General features: G+C 47.4%; 1 protein-coding gene across 2 annotated transcripts in view; it reads right to left on the reverse strand.

Annotated features, from left to right (window-relative positions):
- Positions 1-1,753: 1,753 nt before the first annotated feature.
- The window catches only part of KCNH6 (potassium voltage-gated channel subfamily H member 6), a 132,506-nt gene continuing 115,266 nt past the window's right edge, over positions 1,754-18,993 (reverse strand). For both annotated transcript variants that reach the window (XM_028703316.2, XM_028703318.2), the window contains 5 exons: positions 18,141-18,240; positions 16,442-16,729; positions 7,449-7,629; positions 5,182-5,371; positions 1,754-3,718 (listed from right to left, as the gene is read on the reverse strand). In XM_028703316.2, the coding sequence (XP_028559149.2) occupies positions 3,434-3,718; positions 5,182-5,371; positions 7,449-7,629; positions 16,442-16,729; positions 18,141-18,240 (1,044 nt within the window). In that variant the 3' untranslated portion in view covers positions 1,754-3,433. The remainder of the gene's footprint in view (positions 3,719-5,181; positions 5,372-7,448; positions 7,630-16,441; positions 16,730-18,140; positions 18,241-18,993) is intronic.

An 18,993-nucleotide genomic window follows, 5' to 3' on the forward strand; every position in this document is an offset into this window, starting at 1 on the left:
GTAAATACCAATGCAGCTCATTGTCCGCATACTGCAGTTTAGGCGGCTATGACTGAGAAAAGTCTTAACAATAGCTCTGCAATGTTGCAACAGCCCTTGTCCCCACATTGCAAACTGAGGCTAGGAGTGATTTATGACAGCACTAAAATGCGATCCACTATTAATTTTGCAAGTTAGAAGTAGGGTCTGGGGCTGAGAAGTATAGTTCAGTAGTATTATTTAGTCTCTTGATTGGGTTTTTTTTTAAATGTGAAATGATGTTTAGGATAGTTACCAGATTTTTTTCAATTAATCCAGGGACACTTTTCAATTTCAATTGATTTTGTATGGGGACTGATTTGTAAATCCAGGGACTGTCCCCAGGAAATGGGGACATCTGAAAACCTTAGTTTAGGAAGAGTATTGAATAGCTGATTGCAGCCTTTACCTCTCCATCTGCTATGGGATCTCTGCTTTCCACTTCTGAAAGAAATAGCTGTAAATCCATAAAAATGGTCCATCTGGAAAATGTTAATCACCCCCTTTCCCAGCACTACTGCTATCAAACTTATCGCCCTTCCCCCCGCTCAGATACTGTACCCCACCTCCAAACATGTTTTATCATGTTGATGTTTCATTGTGTTTTTAATATTCTATTCTAAACCACAGAGCCTAGGGCTTGCCGTTCAGAAGGTTCGCAGTTCGAATCCCCATGACGGGGTGAGCTCCCATTGTTTGGTCCCTGCTCCTGCCAACCTAGCAGTTCGAAAGCACGTCAAAGTGCAAGTAGATAAATAGGTACTGCTCTGGCGGGAAGGTAAACGGCGTTTCCGTGCGCTGCTCTGGTTCGCCAGAAGCAGCTTGGTCATGCTGGCCACATGACCCGGAAGTTGTACGGCGGCTCCCTTGGCCAATAAAGCGAGATGAGCGCCGCAACCCCACTGTCGTCTGCGACTGGATCTAACGGTCAGGGGTCCCTTTACCTTTATTATTCTATTGGGAGCTGCCTAGAGTGGCTGGGGAAGCCCAGCCAGATTGGGGAGGGTATAAATTATAAATCATTATTAATATTATCATCAGCATTATCATCATCACCACACACCTGTGGTTTGAGCCTTAGTGGTTAACAGTGCTTTAAAATCCTGCAGAAAAAGTTAAAACGCTTTCTGTTATAAACACTTTGTGTTTTAGTTGGCTTGGTCTGGGATTATATAGGTATATATGTTTCACAATAAAAGTAAAACTACAGTGGTACCTCGGTTTTTGAACATCTCCATTGATGAACATTTTGGTTTTCGAACGCCGTAAATGCTTCGGTTTTCGAACATGCCTCGGAAGTCGAACATGCCACACGGCTTCTGTATTGAGTTTTCCGTATTGAGTTTTTGGTTTTCGAACGTTTCAGAACTTGGAACGGTCTTCCGGAATGGATTACGTTTGAAAACCAAGGCACCACTGTATTTAAATTGTCTGAACCAAAGCCCACCACTTGCAGAAGCATCATGCTCCAGGGTTTTTAATGGTTGTGTTCTGCGGCATGTCACTGACGCAATAACAGCGCATCAGTGGTGGATTTATACTGGAGCACAACAAAAATAAGACAAAACCACCAACCTGGGACGTTTGTGGTGTGAAAAACTACAGGATTTCAGCAGGAAACTACAGGGCATGATTCTGCTTTTGTCTTCCCCTTCTCTTAAGAAAAAACACCAACCCTTCTCAGTGTTTGCCCCCCACCCACAGAGCCCAGACATAGGGAGCCATCAGGCCAGAGTAGGTGTCAAAATAATCTTTATTAACAAAGTGTACACTAACACTCCTGAGAAAGAAAAAAAGAGAAAATGCTCACAGTTATTATTATTTTTCCTGCTACTCTCACTGGGAGATTAATATGTTATTTTGGATAGGTGGCCTAGGGCCATTGCAGCATCTAACTGAGGGGTGAAAATGAGGTGGGTTTGAGGGGTCAGTTACAATGATTCTATGCAATGCTATGGCATGGGGATTCAATTGGGAAAGGCGAATACACACATACAAAAAGTGATCTGTTTGGTTTGTTTCCTTCTTTCCAGGCTTTTCTGAAGTTGTGCTTAAACCAGCCTTGCAGATCTGTACAAAAAAAAAATTACAGCTCACTTGCACACTTGCATTTTGCATAGTGGCTGGCGCAAAGAACGGCAAGGTACTGTCCAGAATAACCTTTTACCCTAAGTTGATGTGCTAACCACAAAACTGGCTGTTCCTGGAATGTTTTCCAACGCCAGGTAAATCTGGAATGTTGCAAAAGTCTGGGAAATATATTTTCAGAACAGGTTCCCTCCACCCCAGTTTGTTAGAATAGTGTCACTCAGCCCTCCTTTGCAAATTGGTAGGCAACACATGAGACAATTCACCCCGTTAACACAGACCCAAATGTGTTTGTTGCGTTGCACTAGGGATTCTACACCTGACTTTACCAGCTCATTTCATACAATGAAGATGCAGTTGTATGCATGCTTTTTTCTGGGAGTAAGCCCCACCAGACTCTGCAAAACATAGCTCTGAGTAAACAAATACAATCAGGGCTACAGACAACATATTAATATGTTGGGGTTGGCTGTAGAATTTGGGGCAGGGCTCAGAGGGGCTGTCAGAAGGCCAGGGACTGCGTCCTTCAGAAGCGAGCCTGAGTACAAACAGCAAGCCCAAAATCTTGTTGGCAGCCCCGTATGAAATTGTGCTACACATTTCCCCCTTTTATCCTGCACTTCATCTGTCAAGGTGTACACTCTCTTCTTTTTCTCAACAGAGATTTATGTCCATGCAAGAAAAATGTAATATATGAAGTTGCCCTCAATATGCACTAGGGCAGATCGTTAAATGGTTCGTTATATCCCCATGTACAAAGTTGCAGCATCGTTTTACTCTTCCTTCCTTACTTCACAGGGTCCTCCTGCACAATGACTAGAATCTTCAGACACGAGTTGTAAGTATCAAAGAAAGACACAATCATTCTTGGTCTCCTACAACCCAAGAGAAGGTTAAGTTCTTAGCAGTCTCCTCGTCTTCCTCCAGACAAAATTTCCTATCATTACTTTATTACATTATGGAAGTGCTCCAGTGTCCCGCCATACTAGTTCCCATTCAAACACTGACAGAGGCAGACCCCAACAGTTAACAGATGCAAGATTGGGGATGTGGAGGAAAAAGTCAACCAGCCATTCTTCTTGGAGTCGGGTGGGGTAAGAGAAATATGCACCTGAAGTCTACTCTATGGAGTACCATTTCTGAAATCAATCACCTTGGAAGCCAACCCACTATTAAACTGCCCCCGTTTCAGAGAGGACAGGGAATGGCAACAAGTCCCATCACCTTGAGCCATGAGTACTGTCCTCCAAGTGCAACAAGTAAAAACAGCTAAAGCAACTTCTCAGTTCAGGGTCCTCTTGACTTGGCTTTGGGCTCAACTGGATTCTTAACTCCCAGGAAGCAAAGGGTCAGAGAGGTGTCTCTGAATGTCCAAGTGCTCAGAAGGTGCCTCAAGGTGCTCAGGAAGGGAAGGGAAACGGGATCCTTGGGAAAGTCCCTGGTTGCCCGGTGCCCTCCGGTGAGGCTCGAGGTTTGGCAGGGTCTGTGAGCAATGCTCTTGCTCAGAGCTGATTGTCATGGTCTCGTCAGAAGCCACAGTCAGGTGCACACCACTTGACAACGAGTCCCTGGATTTCAGCTGCAGCTTCTCGATTTCTGAGTCGCTCGGAGTCTGGTGAGGGAGGGGAAAGGGAACAAAGTTAAAACTCCTTCACCAGCGAGTGGCATGTGTTTGGGTTGGCTCAAAGTCCCCCTGTAGGAATCTGAGAATTTCAAGTTGCAGTTGGGGGAAAAAAGGGGGGGGGGGTTACACGCCTCATGAGTGGCTTGGGAAGGGGGGAGAAAGTGGATTCAGTTCACATTTAGAGACAAATTTATCAAACACTGACTTTCCAAAACAATATGAGAACCAAAATATATCGCCACCCTTAAAAGTTCACACTCATCCAACTTATTCCAATGCAGTTTTCCCATCTGGTTTCAACAGAAATGCATATATTAGAGGGAAATGTGCCTTAAAATGCATATATTTGTGAGATTTATGTACAAAATGTATTAGGAGATACTGCTTGCAAAATGCGTACATTAGTTTAAAAACTGCATACAAAAATGAGAGACATTTGCACTGAAATGCTTAAGAATTTCCATGAGAATTATTTGGGGGGGGGGGGTGTCCGCAAATTGCCGCAGAAATGTGGTAATCTGAATTTAAGATTGGAAAAATGAGAAACTCTGAGAACCGAAACTGACAGATCTTTCCACCCCTACTCTTGACTGCAGAAATATGCATAGAAGCACGATACCCAAGAAACACTACCTGCTTAGTAACAAGGAGGCAAGTTCAATACAAAACTTTCACTATTCTATCAGATCTCCTTGTTTACACAGCAAGGGGTATATTTTGAAGAGCACGGTACAACATTTGTCTCTGTTTTCTGTAGATAACTGAACGCACATGCCTACTTTTCCACAAGTCCCACCCCCCCTACAGAATTTAAAGTTCTTTGCTGCAGTATATGTAGTCCAGGGGTCCACAAACTTTTTTTGGGGGGGGGGGCTGGTCCACTGTTCCTCAGACCTTGTGGCTTCCTCCAGCTAATCCAAAGCTGTGCTAGCACCGCAGAAGTCAGTCCCCACATGCCAAGGCCTCTGTGCTGTACTGGTTTAGCTTGGGGACTGACGAAGCGGGCGGCAGGGTCCACGGGCCGGATTTACGAGCCTGGTGGGCCGCATCCGGACCCTGAGCCATAGTTTGCCGACCCCTGATGTAGTCCCTTAGTTCCATGCACATTGCTGTACTAGCTTGGTCCTTCCACCCCCCGTGATGTACCCCCAAATACAGAGGTACCTCTGGTTACGTACTTAATTCGTTCTGGAGGTCCGTTCTTAACCTAAAACCGTTCTTAACCTGAGGTACCACTTTAGCTAATGGGGCCTCCCACTGCTGCGCGATTTCTGTTCTCATCCTGAAGCAAAGTTCTCAACCCGAGGTACTCTTTCTGGGTTAGCGGAGTCTGTAACCTGAAGCGCCTGTAACCTGAGGTACCACTGTACTTTTCCGGCCTGGCTTTGAAGCCAGGCGCTTTCTCTCACCAGCCTCACTGCAAATGAAGGACTTTGATTCCTGCAACTCACCTCCTTTGTGGGAGTCAGTTCCTCTTCCCCTAGCGGAGTTTCGGGTTCTGTGCTCCTCAGGCTCATGCTATACAAAGCCAGGTTGTGGGAGGATGGCGAGATAGTGCTATATGCAGGGGGCACTTGAGACAGCTGTCGCTGCAGCAGCTGCAGGATGAGGTTCAGGTCAGAGGACATCCTGGACTCCAGCCTACAAGAGAGATCATGACATTTTAGCCTGAAGCATACTGAGCGAGCGAGGAAGGTGTGTGTGAGACTATCCCAAAGACTGCCTAAGTCTAGTTTGAGCAAGGTGTTAGTCCCTGACATAACCAGCAGGGTGAATCTGTGCAACACCGAGGGCTATTTTTTTAAAAAAAGGGTTTTATTTCAGATTTCCAGAAGCAGGTTCGTCCAGTAACTTGGGCCACATACTGTTCATATAAGTAGAGTCAGCTTGGATGAGTAGCATATAACATGGGTGCCAGAAACTTGCAGCCTTTCTGAGGTCCAGCGCCGAGGGCCTTCTGGCGGTTCCCTCATTGCGAGAAGTGAGGTTACAGGGAACCAGGCAGAGGGCCTTCTCGGTAGTGGCGCCCACCCTGTGGAATGCCCTCCCTTCAGATGTGAAGGAAATATTCAGCTATCTTCTTTTTAAAAGACATCTGAAGGCAGCCCTGTTTAGGGAAGTTTTTAATATTTAATGCTGTATAGTTTTTAACACTTGGTTGGAAGCCGCCCAGAGTGGCTGGGGAAACTCAGGCAGATGGGCGGGGTATAAATAATAAATTATTATTATTATTATTATTATTATTATTATTATTATTATTATTATTATTATTATTCTGAAGCAGCAAAGTGCACTTCCCTGATTCGAAAACCCCTCGCAGCTGCAGTTCACAAACTCATGTGCTATATATAGCTAACAAACTATACTTCCCAGGATCTTCTGGGGAAAGCCATGACTGCGATTCAGAATAAGTGACTCAGAAACAGAGTAAGATATGTAAGGAAACGTCCCTGCCTTTGAAGTTTGCAAGAAAAAGTTAATTTTATTCATTTGATATAATTTATATACAGTGGCACCTCCGGTTGTGCACAGGATCCATTCCGGAGCTCTGGTTGGATCCCAAGATGTGTGTATCCGGAGGTGCGGCTTCTGCGCATGACGCACGGCAAAACCTGGAAAAATACTTCTGGGTTTGCCGTGCACATATCCCGAAGGATACATATCCAGAGGTGAACATAAGTAGAGGTACCACTGTACTGCTGGATTGTAAAAAATAAAATAAAAACAAAACTCAAAGCGGTCTGCAAAAGATAAAACGGTAAAATCTAGAAAAATCCACAACCCTACTTTAAAACATACAAAAGTTAAAAGACTAGAATATTTTTACAAGGTGCAGAACAAAGTGCAATGCAAGTGCCTGCTTGGTCTCAATAAGCAGGGAGTTCCAAAGTGCAGGAGGCACTGCCACACTAAACGATCAAGTTCTTAAAAATGTAGAATGAGTAGTCTGTTGCACCTGGACCCAAGTTGTCAAGGGCTTTATGTACTAACACTTGGAACGTGGCCCGGTAGCAGATTGGGAATCAGTGTAGATCTCTGAGTACAGGTGACTGTATCACGGATGCTTTAGGAACAGGTAATAATAATAATAATAATAATAATAATAATAATAATAATTTTTATTTATACCCCGCCCTCCCCAGCCAAGACCAGGCTCAGGGTGGCTAACAAGCAATAATAAAAATAAGTTGAATGAATACAACTTAAAAACAAAATTAAAATACAACATTAAAATATTGAAACATTAAATGTTAAAATGTAGTCTCATCGCAGGAGGAGAAAGGAAAAGAAAAAAAGAAAGAGGGAGAGGGAATCAAATTGGCTCCAAGCCAAAGGCCTGGCGGAACAACTCTGTCTTACAGGCCCTGCAGAAAGAAATCAGATCCTGCAGGGCCCTGGTCTCATGAACACTGTGGTACAGTGGACACTCAGGTTGCGAACGTGATCTGTGTGGGAGACACGTTCGCAACCCAGAGTGCTGCGTCTGCGCGAGCACCGAAACCCGGAAGTAACCCGTTCTGGTACTTCCGGGTTTCAGCGCATCGATAACCCAAAAACGCACAACCTGAAGCGTCTGTAACCAGAGGTATGACTGTAATTGGCTTTAGATAGGAGGTTGGAACACACCATCTACCTTGCAGTTTTATTTAAGTTCCTGCAACTTGGGGTTCTTCATAGAATTCATGCCCTATTGGAACCTCCAAGCAATGGCGTTTACCTGCCGAGCTGTGCCTGCAGGCACTCCAGCTTGGATTCAATCTGCCGCGGTCTGTCATCAGAGTTGGGAGGCATGTCCAAAGGGCTGTGAACCAATGACATGTGCTGGAGAGGCTCCGTAAGGGAATTAGGCCTCTTGTCTTCCCAGAATGTGAACAGGTTGGAGACATCCAATGGCGTTGCTGAGGGACAGAAAAGGAGATGGATGCAATAAGCGCCTGTCTTAGTCAGCTGGGGTTTTCAGCCAACTACCATTATAACACCTGATAATAATTATTATTATTACTGTTTATTAAATTTATTTGTTTAATTTTTTTTAAAGCAACTTACAAGTTAAAACACAAAGATACCGTAAAACAGACAGAAGCAGTAAGACCATGCATTGCACATTATAAAACGTTATTGTAAAATCAAGACAGTGTCCTATTGGTATGAACCTGGCAAAGAGAATTTATATTTATTTATCCCAGTATGTTTCCGAGCACAATTCAAAGTGTTGGTGCTGACCTTTAAAGCCCTAAACGGTCTCGGTCCTGTATACCTGAAGGAGCGTCTCCACCCCCATCGTTCAGCCCGTACACTGAGATCCAGCGGTTCCCCCATTGTGAGAAGTGAGGTTACAGGGAACCAGACAGAGGGCCTTCTCGGTAGTGGCGCCCACCCTGTGGAACACCCTCCCTTCAGATGTGAAGGAAATAAGTAGCTATCCTATCTTTAAAAGACATCTGTAGGCAGCCCTGTTCAGGGAAGTTTTTAATATTTAACGCTGTATTGTTTTTAACACTTGATTGGGAGCCGCCCAGAGTGGCTGGGGAAACTCAGCCAGATGGTCGGGGTATAAATAATAAATAATAATAATTATAATTATAATAATAATAATAATTATTATTATTATTTAGTGAAGGTAACAGTTGGGGTCAAAGTGGGAATGACTGCCCAGACAACAGTGATGATGGAAACAGTGGTAAGCAGGCCTCACACCAGCATCTGAGGTGGCACAATCACACTAAACAAATATTTTTACTTTAAAAATAGACCAGTGGAACTTATTCCCTAGTTAGTGTGTTTGGCCTCAGAAGCAAACACCATTTTATTCCGGCAGTCGTGACGGTGCTATGATTGAAGCAAGTAAAATGCAGAATTGCACATATTTCTTTTTTAAAAAATCAGGTTTGAGGAAGCAACAGAAACAGTTAGAAAGCATGAAAGACCAGTGAGTGAGGAAGAAGAGAAATGTGAATTGTGTGCTTTCCAGCTGAGGCAATATACATGGCCATCTAAAAGGGGTGATTCCCTGAGAACATGGGTAGGGAAACTAAGGCCTCGGGGCCGGATCCGGCCCAATCACCTTCTAAATCAGGCCTGCAGATGGTCCTGGAATCAGTGTGTTTTTACATGAGTAGAATGTGTGCTTTTATTTAAAATGTATCTCTGGATTATTTGTGGGGCATAGGAATTGGTTCATCCCCCCCCCCCTTAAAATATAGTCCGGTCCCCCACAAGGTCTGAGGGACAGTGGACTGGCTCCCTGCTGAAAAAGTTTGCTGACTCCTGCCTGAGACCATTAAGCCCAGTGTCTAAAATTACTTAGCTGCCCCACTGCCTCCAAAAGAGGAATCGTGTAATTGAATTAATTTCCTTTTCAGAGAGTAGTTTAAGACTTATGTGTATTTAGGTAAAGGTAAAGGTACCCCTGACTGTTAGGTCCAGTGGTGGATGACTCTGGGGTTGTGGCGCTCATCTCGCTTTACAGGCCGAGGGAGCTGCCATTTGTCCACAGACAGTTTTTCTGGGTCATGTGGCCAGCATGACTAAGCCGCTTCTGGAGAACCAGAGCAGCGCACGGAAACGCCATTTACCTTCCCACCGGAGTGGTACCTATTTATCTACTTGCACTTTGACATGCTTTTGAACTGCTAGGTGGGCAGGAGCAGGGACCAAACAACGGGGGCTCACCCCGTCACGGGATCATAAATCCCATTAAACTCAGAGGGACTTAAATGAGAAGTCCACATGCATAGGCTCCGATTACATCAGCCACACAAGGCTGTCTCTCCTACTGTGTATCTTCAAGAACTCAACCTCCACATGCCCACACTTTCCATTGGTGGTGTGGTGGGATGATGAGCTGCTTGTGCGTAAAATGCAAGTCCCTCAGAGTTTGATCAGGTTTTCAAACCTCTGCCTGTGACGGAGCCCCTCCGGCATGGCTGCGTCAATCGCTAGTAGAATCCGAAAGTGGTTGCTTTCGGAAACGTTTCCAACATAAAAGCTCTTTCACGGAAACACGTCTTCTGGACTCTCTGCGTGACAGTTTCCGGCGAGGCGTGGGTGTCCCTATAGGAGGTCCTGAGACCTCTCCACTGTTTTCGCTGGAAACGTCTCTGAGCCACCCCTCCGACTCACTTTCCCTGGAAGTTCCTGCTCGCCCCCTACTGGTTCCCTCTTCAGCTGCTCCGTCTCTTTCAACCTGAGGGAGCCTTTGCACCTCCTGTCCTTCCGATGGCAGTTCCCTGACATCCACCTCCCCTCCAGGGCCCCCTTCACCCCCTCCCGTCTCCTCCCCTCCGGGCTGGGAGGAAGTAAAACCCCTGAAAGAACCTTCCTCATCGTCCGAAGTTTCGAACACTTCCCTCCACCTGCTACTGTCCCTCGTCTCTCGATACTCCTCGTCTTCGGAGTCTATTCCCTCTTCCAACTCCGACTCCGTGAATCCTTCCATTTCCTGTTCCTCGTCGGTGGTGCCGAAGTACTCCCTCCTAAACCTTTCTACCGGCTGTGGTTTCCTAGGGAATCTTTGGTGGAACGTTTCTGTTAAAACCTCGTCATTGACCTCCCCTGCAGTCACCCAGGTGTTTTCTGACTCCGGTTCCCCTTCCCACGCCACCAAATACTCTACCTGATTTCCCTTCCACCTGGAATCGAGGATTTCCGCTACATGGTTGCTGCGTTCCCTCTCTTCCAAGGCTGGTCCCCTGACGTGCTCCCCTTCACGTCCCCCCCTGTATGGTGACAGTAACGACCTGTGGAACACTGGGTGCAATTTCATGTGGTTGGGTAACCGGAGTTTGAAAGCCACCGGGTTGACCTGCTGAATGACCTCAAAGGGTCCCAATCTTCTGGGCCTCAATTTCTTACAACCCCCTTTGAACGGCAACCCTTGGGTTGACAGCCACACTTGATCCCCCACCCTTATGGTTTCACCTTCCCTTCTGTTCTTGTCTGCCTGCTTCTTATATTGTGCCTTGGCCCTTTCTAAGTTGAGCTGGAGCTGATGATGGATCGCTTCCATCTCTTCTACAAAATGTTCAGCCGCTGGAACGCTCCATCTCTCCCCTCCCTCCCCTGGAAATGCCCTGGGGTGACACCCGTAATTAGCCAAAAAGGGGCTCATCCCTGTGGACACATTCTCCGCATTATTGTAGGCAAATTCTGCCAGCGCCAACTTTTCGACCCAATCGTTCTCTCTGTCATTGACATAACACCTCAGATATTGTTGAAGAATGCCATTTGCTCTTTCCGCCTGCCCGTTGGTTTCAGGATGCCGGGCCGTTGAAAAATTGACTTCCACGTGCAGCAAGCTCATGAGCTTCCTCCAGAACCTGGAAGTAAATTGTTTGCCGCGGTCCGAGATCACCCTCAAGGGAGCCCCGTGCAACCTAAAGATGTGTTCTACAAACAACTTCGCTGTTTCTTCCGCTGTGACTGCATGTGAGCATGCTACAAAGTGGCACATCTTTGTTAACAGGTCTACTACTACCATGATGGCTGTTTTCCCCTTGGACTTCGGCAGATCCGTCATAAAATCTATTGATACCGCTTCCCAAGGCCGTTCTGGTGTGGGTAATGGTTCTAATAACCCTGCCGGCGCCCGTCTTTCCCCTTTGGCTCGCTGACATTGGTCACACCCTCTTACATACTCCCTTACATCTTCCCTCACCTTGGGCCACCAGAATTCCCTGGTAACCAACCACATGGTCTTGTGTTGCCCAAAATGTCCCGCCGTGGGGCTATCGTGCAACTGCTTGAGTACTCTCCCCCTCAATTCACCTTCGGGTATATACAGTGCCCCTTTGTAATACAATGCCCCATTTCTTTCCTCAAAACCTTCGGGGCTCTCGCCCTCCCCCCTGAGTCCTCTGAGCTTATCCTGGGCATATTCATCATTTTCCGTTTCCTCTACCAGTTCTCGTTGCCCCACCAGCGCCGCCCCACACACCCAGCGGTCCTCAGGGATGACATGTCTCTCTTCAATCGCCCCCTCCCCCTCCCAATACTCTGGTTTGCGTGAGAGAGCGTCCGCCCTGACGTTTTCTGGACCTGGCACATAACAAATTTCAAAGTTGAATTTAGAGAATTCCTGTGCCCATCTCACTTGTCGTTGGTTGAGCACTCGAGCTGTTCTCCAATACTCTAAATTCTTGTGGTCGGTGCACACTTGCACCTTGTGTTGCGCCCCAATTAATAAATGTCTCCACCTCCGGAACGCTTCGTGAATGGCAAGTAGTTCCCTGTCATACACCGTGTAGTTCCTCTCGGATTTATTCAGCTTCCGCGAGAAGAAGGCACACGGTCTCCACTCTGACATACTCCTCCCCGGTTGAAGAAGTACCGCCCCTACCGCCCGGTCGGACGCATCGGTTTCCACTCTCATGGGTTTTCGTAAATCCACATGCAGAAGTTGTTCTTCCGAGGCGAAAGCCCTTTTCAGTTCTTCAAATGCTCGCTCCGCCTCCGCCGTCCAAACAAATTTCTTCTTGCTGCTGAGGCAGTCGGTGATGGGCGCCGTCAAGTGGGCAAAGTTCTTGATGAACTTCCGATAAAAGTTCCCAAACCCCAAGAATCTTTGCACATCCTTCTTGGTCTTCGGTGTCTTCCATTCCAGTACCGCTTGGACCTTGCCTGGATCCATGGCCAATCCCTTGTCTGACAAGCGGTACCCCAGGAATTCCACCTCCTTGGTATGAAACTGGCACTTCTCCAGTTTCACCCACAGCTGGTTGGCTTGCAGCCTGCCCAACACTTCTCGAACGTCCCTCACATGCTGCTCCTCATCCTCCGAATACACCAACACGTCGTCTAAAAAGGCCACACAGTTCTTGTAGAGCAAAGGCCCCAGAACGTGGTTAATAAACGCTTGAAAGCACGCGGAGCCTCCTTGTAGACCGAAGGGCATAACGAGGTATTCAAAGGCTCCCAAAGGGGTGAACATGGTGGTCTTCCATTCATCTCCCTTCCTTATGCGTATCAGATTGTACGCCCCCCGCAGGTCCAGCTTTGTAAAAATCTTTCCCTTCCTTACCCTGGTCAAAATGTCATCAATTCGGGGCATAGGGAAAGCCAGGGGTTCCGACACTGCATTCAAGGCCCTGAAGTCACACACAAGTCTCGGCTTATCTGTGTTTTTTTTGTCCACAAAAAACACTGGGCTGCCCCCCACCGCTCGGGACTCTCTGATGAAACCTCGCTTCAGGTTTTTGTCAATGAACTCCCTCAGCTCCTGCATCTCCCTGTCGGACATGGCGTACAGCTTGCCCACTGGGAGTTGGGCCCCAGGGAGTAGGTTGATTTGACAGTCAAAGGGTCTATGCGGCGGCAGTTTGTCTGCTTCCCTTTCGCTGAATACGTTGCTCAGATCTGCGTATTGCGGGGGCACCTTCCCTCTGCCCATTACTTCCATCCCGGCTAGGGTGACTCTGTCTCCGCCCTGAACCTTCCCCTGCTTGCAGTGTTCTAGGCAATGCGCTGACCCAAAGGAGACCACCCTCTGATGCCAGCCCACTAGCGGATCGTGTAGCGCCAGCCAGCTCATCCCCAAGATGATGGGAGCTCCTCCCAAGGTGGCCACATTAAACGCTATCCGTTCGGTGTGCCTTGCCACCCTCATTATCATCGGGACAGTCTGTTGGCTAACTTCTCCTCCCAACAGCTCTCTGCCATCAATCGTGGTCACCTGCAAGGGATTACTTAAAGGGATGGTCTGTATCTGGTGCTCAGCTGCAAACTCCTTACTCATAAAATTACAGGAGCTGCCTGAATCCAAAAGCGCCTTGACCTGTAGGGGGTGTCCATTTGGCAGCTCTAGTGACACTTCTATCACTAAAGCAGGTCTGGGTGGTTCTGGCGTGGGCACTTTCACTGCTCTTTGGCCTGGCTGCTGTGCCCCGACGGTGGCAGCCAGGCGTTGGCTTTTACTTGCTCCTTGTTTTCCTCCTCCCTTTCCCCCACAGCTCCTGCCATCCCTTGCCATTCCTTTCTTTGTGGGCAGACTCTGGCAAAGTGCCCTGGCTGTTGGCAGAGATAACATTTCTTGGCGCTCTTTCCCTCCTTCTTCCGCCCTTCACTGGGATTTGAAACTGCGCGCGCCCGCGCTGTTCCAACTTCCATCGGCTCTGCCGGCGGGAAAGGTGGCTCTGGAATGTCCGGAATGCGCAGTTCCCTCCAACGTTCTCCTTTCCCTTCCCGCCTTTCCAAAGCTCTCGCTTCCTGGCGCGCTCCTATGGCCAGCGCGGATTTGGTCAGCTGGTCCATAGACTCCGCCCTTGGCCCCCGGGAAAGTTCATCTTTAACGGCCGAAGAAAGCCCCTCTTCAAAAAGCATTTGGATGGGTTCCGCTGATAGGTCCCACCCCAATTTATGAATCAGCATAGTAAACTCAGTCCAGTACTCACGGACAGATCGGCTCCCCTGTTTGCAAGCCATTAACTGCCTTCGTACCACCCCCTGCTCAATGTCACTGGAAAACATCAGGTCCATGGCACGAAAAAACTTCCTCGTGTCCTTTAGTATCTCATTATTCACTGCCATCAGGGGTCGAACCCAATCCTTCGCCCCCCCTTCGAGATGGCCAATTACAAAAGCCACTCGCGATTCCTCGTCGGGGAAGTCATCATACTGCAGGTTGAGAGCGTATTGCATCTCAGTTCTAAAGGCATGATAGTTTCTGGGATCTCCCCCGAATTTCTGCACCAATCCTGGCACCTTTCTGGCTATCGAGGTGGTTTTCTCCTTTCCCTTTTCTGCATCCTGAGCCCTCCTCTCCTCAAGCCTCGCCGTTTGCATGGCCAGCTGGATCTCCAACGCCCTGTACCTTTCTTCCAGGCTTGGACCTCCTCCAGCTGCTCCTGCTCCTCCGGTTCCGGCTGGGTCGCTCATGATGCCGCTGCTTGCACAAGCTGGCTTTCAGTGACTTTCGGATTGCTGTGGTGGGATGATGAGCTGCTTGTGCGTAAAATGCAAGTCCCTCAGAGTTTGATCAGGTTTTCAAACCTCTGCCTGTGACGGAGCCCCTCCGGCATGGCTGCGTCAATCGCTAGTAGAATCCGAAAGTGGTTGCTTTCGGAAACGTTTCCAACATAAAAGCTCTTTCACGGAAACACGTCTTCTGGACTCTCTGCGTGACAGTTTCCGGCGAGGCGTGGGTGTCCCTATAGGAGGTCCTGAGACCTCTCCACTGTTTTCGCTGGAAACGTCTCTGAGCCACCCCTCCGACTCACTTTCCCTGGAAGTTCCTGCTCGCCCCCTACTGGTTCCCTCTTCAGCTGCTCCGTCTCTTTCAACCTGAGGGAGCCTTTGCACCTCCTGTCCTTCCGATGGCAGTTCCCTGACAGGTGGTTGAGCTGCAAAACCCTTCCTTTGCAGGTTGGAGGAATGTTGAAGCACAGGACCTTGTAGGGCAGCCTTTCTCAAACTTTCTTCTCTGGGCTACGCTTCCAGAATAAAAATTTGCTCACACCACACCACTTTTAAAAAAAATTGATAAGAAATATATCGGAAAACAAAAATGGAACAACTCCTAGCAGTGCTTTATTTAGAACACAGAACACAACTACTTTATAATATAACCACAGGACATCCAAAGGCAGCTACATAAGAACATGAATCATTCCCAAAATATGATAAACGAGCCTCTTACATACGTACCTCAGGTACGTATACAAACCCAAAGGGAGGTGTGAGCTTGCTTTTGCCTGGTAATCTCATTTATGTTAGGTCTAGTTTGAAACAAACAAACTCTCATCTCCTCATCAACTCAAAGAAGCCTTTCTCTTTTCTGATCTTTCATATTTGTCATGAGTTGAAAATCCCTGTTCACAACAATATGTCGTGGAGAACTGTAGAATAGCCAATGAAAAGAGCCATGGATACTGTTTATGGTTGTATATCCTAACTTCACTAGGGAGCAGGTGGTGCTGTGGTCTAAACCTCTAAGCCTCTTGGGCTTGCTGATCAGAAGGTCGTCGGTTTGAATCCGCGCGGCAGGGTGAGCTCCTGTTGCTCTGTCCCATCTCCTGCCAACCTAGCAGTTCAAAAGCACACCAGTGCGAGTAGATAAATAGGTACCGCTGCAGTGGGAAGGTAAATGACATTTCTGTATGCTCTGGTTTCCGTCACAGTGTCCTGTTGCGCCAGAAGCGGTTGAGTCATGCTGGCCACATGACCCGGAAAGCTGTCTGCGGACAAACGCCGGCTGAAGTGAGATGAGCACCGCACCCCATAGTTGCCTTTGACTGGACTTAATCGTCTAGGGGTCCTTTACCTTTACTACACTGAAACGTTTAAATGTTTCTTTGATTGCCCTTGAATCTTCCTGCCGCATTAGCCGCCCTCTCCCTTTGAGAACCACTGCTGTAGGGCAATGACCATCGAGCCGTCAGAGGGCACCTTAAATTACAATTTCCAGGATTTCGGGCCTATCAGTGAATCTGTAAGCTCCTTAACCCTTCTCTTAAGCTTAATGTTTTTGAGCCTAAAATTATATTTCATCAGCCTCTCACAGATGGAAAGCAGCAGGAATGTCTAATTAACACTCAGCGGTACAACGGTAATCCTCTGTGGCACCGTGCCCTGCTGGCACGATCCCATATCCATTCCCGCAGCGGCCAAACAAACAGGGCAGGACTTTTGAGGCAGACTATCAGATAATCATGTAATTCAGGCCAAGCAGATTATCTTACTATAATTTACCCAACCGGAGCCCCCAGTTACCCGTACCTGCATAGGACAGGCTGTCATCAGTCACCAGTTTGTCCACGTCAATGGCATCAGGGACCAGGTTTACCACAGCTGGGGCGTATTTGGCCTTTTCACCGTTTGTGAAAGATTCGTTCTTCGTGGGGCTAGGCATCTTGGCCTCCTCTTCACTGGTCTGGGAGCAGGGTGTGGTAGTGCTGCACATATCATCCCAATGGTCCTTGCTGTGCGGACGCTGCAACTGTGTGAGCTCTGAGTACGCGTGGTACTGCTCAGGATCTGAGATGCCTGCGTCCAAGTTATCCGAGTCTGCAGAGGCAGCAAAGAATGCGGGTAAGCTTAATATGGGGAGCCAATGGCTGTGACCTAGCTGCTTGCAGAATCTATACAGCAACAAAATGCTCACGTCAAGTCCACTTCCTCACTTCCCCTATATTAAATACAGTTCTCCACTTTTTACAGCAATTTTTTTTTTAAAAAATGAAGAACACCTCATGAAAATCCATTAGCGCTTTAGTGCTAATTTCTCCTAACGGGACAGCTTTGACTAAAGTGCACATTTCTGTAAGCGATTTCCCCTAATATAATGCATCTGTGTGCAGTGGTACCTCAGGTTAAGCACTTAATTCATTCCAGAGGTCCATACTTATCCTGAAACTGTTCTTAACCTGAAGCACCACTTTAGCTAATGGAGTCTCCTGCTGCTGACGCGCTGCTGGAGCACGATTTCTGTTCTCATCTGGAAGCAAAGTTTTTAACCTGAGGTAATATTTCTGGGTTAGCGGAGTCTATAACCTGAAGCGTATGTAACCCGAGGTACCACTGTATGTTATTTTCGCCAATATCTTCATTTTCATGCACACTTCAACCTAATGTATGCATTTTTTTGGTAAATACCGTTTGGTTGAACAACAGGGTCACAAGGGTAAATGTGAATTTTGAAAGGTAGCTGTGTTTCTCTTTGCACGTTGTTTCAGCAGGTGCAAATTTGATAGGTTTGGCTTTACCTGTGTGCTGAACTGAGTTATGATGATTATTTAGTGAATTTATATACTGCCCTACACCCAGAAGTCTCAGGGCGGTTCACAGAAAAGATCAACATAAAAACCACAATATATATAATCAAAATAAAAACAACAATCCAGTAACATCCCTCCCCTCCAAGAAAACCCACATTCTAAAAGGGCATAGGATGTCAATCAGATCAACAAAAGGCCTGGTTAAAAAGGAACATTTTTGCCTGGCTCCTAAAGCTGTATTTCTTCCCCTCCCCAACTTCCTCCTCCTCCTCTAACCATCACATTTCCAAAAAACCCAACAACCTCACAAGGCCTGTGGAGAGAATTGCTGTGATGGGCACAGATATAAGAAACCTTTAAAGCGACTTAGATAAGCTCATATGGGTTTATCAGCAGCCAAGAAAGCTGCGTGACTCTCCATGTTAAGAGGCACATACTTTTGATCTCTAGAGGAAGGAACAGCAGAGGTAGAACCCAACTCCATCTTGACCTGCACTGTTAACTTTCCCAGAGCAACTGTCCTGCCACTATCAGAGGCGACGGCACTAGACGAACCTTTGAACTGGCTCAGGACAACATCTCTTAAGTTTTAGTAATGGGAACGGTCAAGAGGTGGCAGCAATGGGCCTTCTATCTTCCTCGGTCCATTGCTCCACTCTGAACGGAGCAATCCTGTAATGTTTCCTGAGAGATTGACTCACCTATTTTGTTCGCTTTGCAGAGGGAATGCTTACGGCGCCGGGCTCGACGATAGTTGCATGCATATTCCTCACTGAGGGGGGACCGAGGAACACTGTCTGCCTGAGAGAGAAAAGTAATAGTCACAAACCCTCCAGCATTTCTCCGATGAAAATAGGGATGTCCTATTCCATCATCATCATCATACCCCGCCCATCTGACGGAGTTGCCCTAGCTACTCTGGGTGGCGTCCAACATATATAAATCATGGTAAAACTATACAAGGCTGCCTCCAGGTGTCTTCTAAAAGGTAAAGAGGCCCCTGACCATTAGGTCCAGTTGTGACCGACTCTGGGGTTGCGACGCTCATCTCGCTTTATTGGCCAAGGGAGCCGGCGTACAGCTTCCGGGTCATGTGGCCAGCATGACTAAGCCACTTCTAGCGAACCAGAGCAGTGCACGGAAATGCCGTTTTCCTTCCCGCTGGAGTGGTGCCTATGTATCTACTTGCACTTTGAGCTGCTTTTGAACTGCTAGGTTGGCAGGAGCAGGAACCGAGCAATGGGAGCTCACCCCATCGCGGGGATTTGAACCGCTGACCTTCTGATCAGCAAGTCCTAGGCTCTGTGGTTTAACCCACAGTGCCACCCGCGTCCCTTTCAGGTGTCTTCTAAAGGTTGCATAATTACTTATCTTCTCGGGTCCCATAACTCCATACCCTCCAACATTTCTCAGATAAAAAATAGGGACATCCTAAGGAAAAGCGGGACATGCCGGGATCAGTCAGAAACTGGGATGGCTTCTGTAAATCCAGGACTGTCCCTGGAAAATAGGGACACTTGGAGGTTCCCATGGTTTCCCTACATCTTGCTTCAT

This window comes from Podarcis muralis, chromosome 13 (assembly GCF_964188315.1).
Source record: "Podarcis muralis chromosome 13, rPodMur119.hap1.1, whole genome shotgun sequence".
NCBI lineage: Eukaryota > Metazoa > Chordata > Lepidosauria > Squamata > Lacertidae > Podarcis > Podarcis muralis.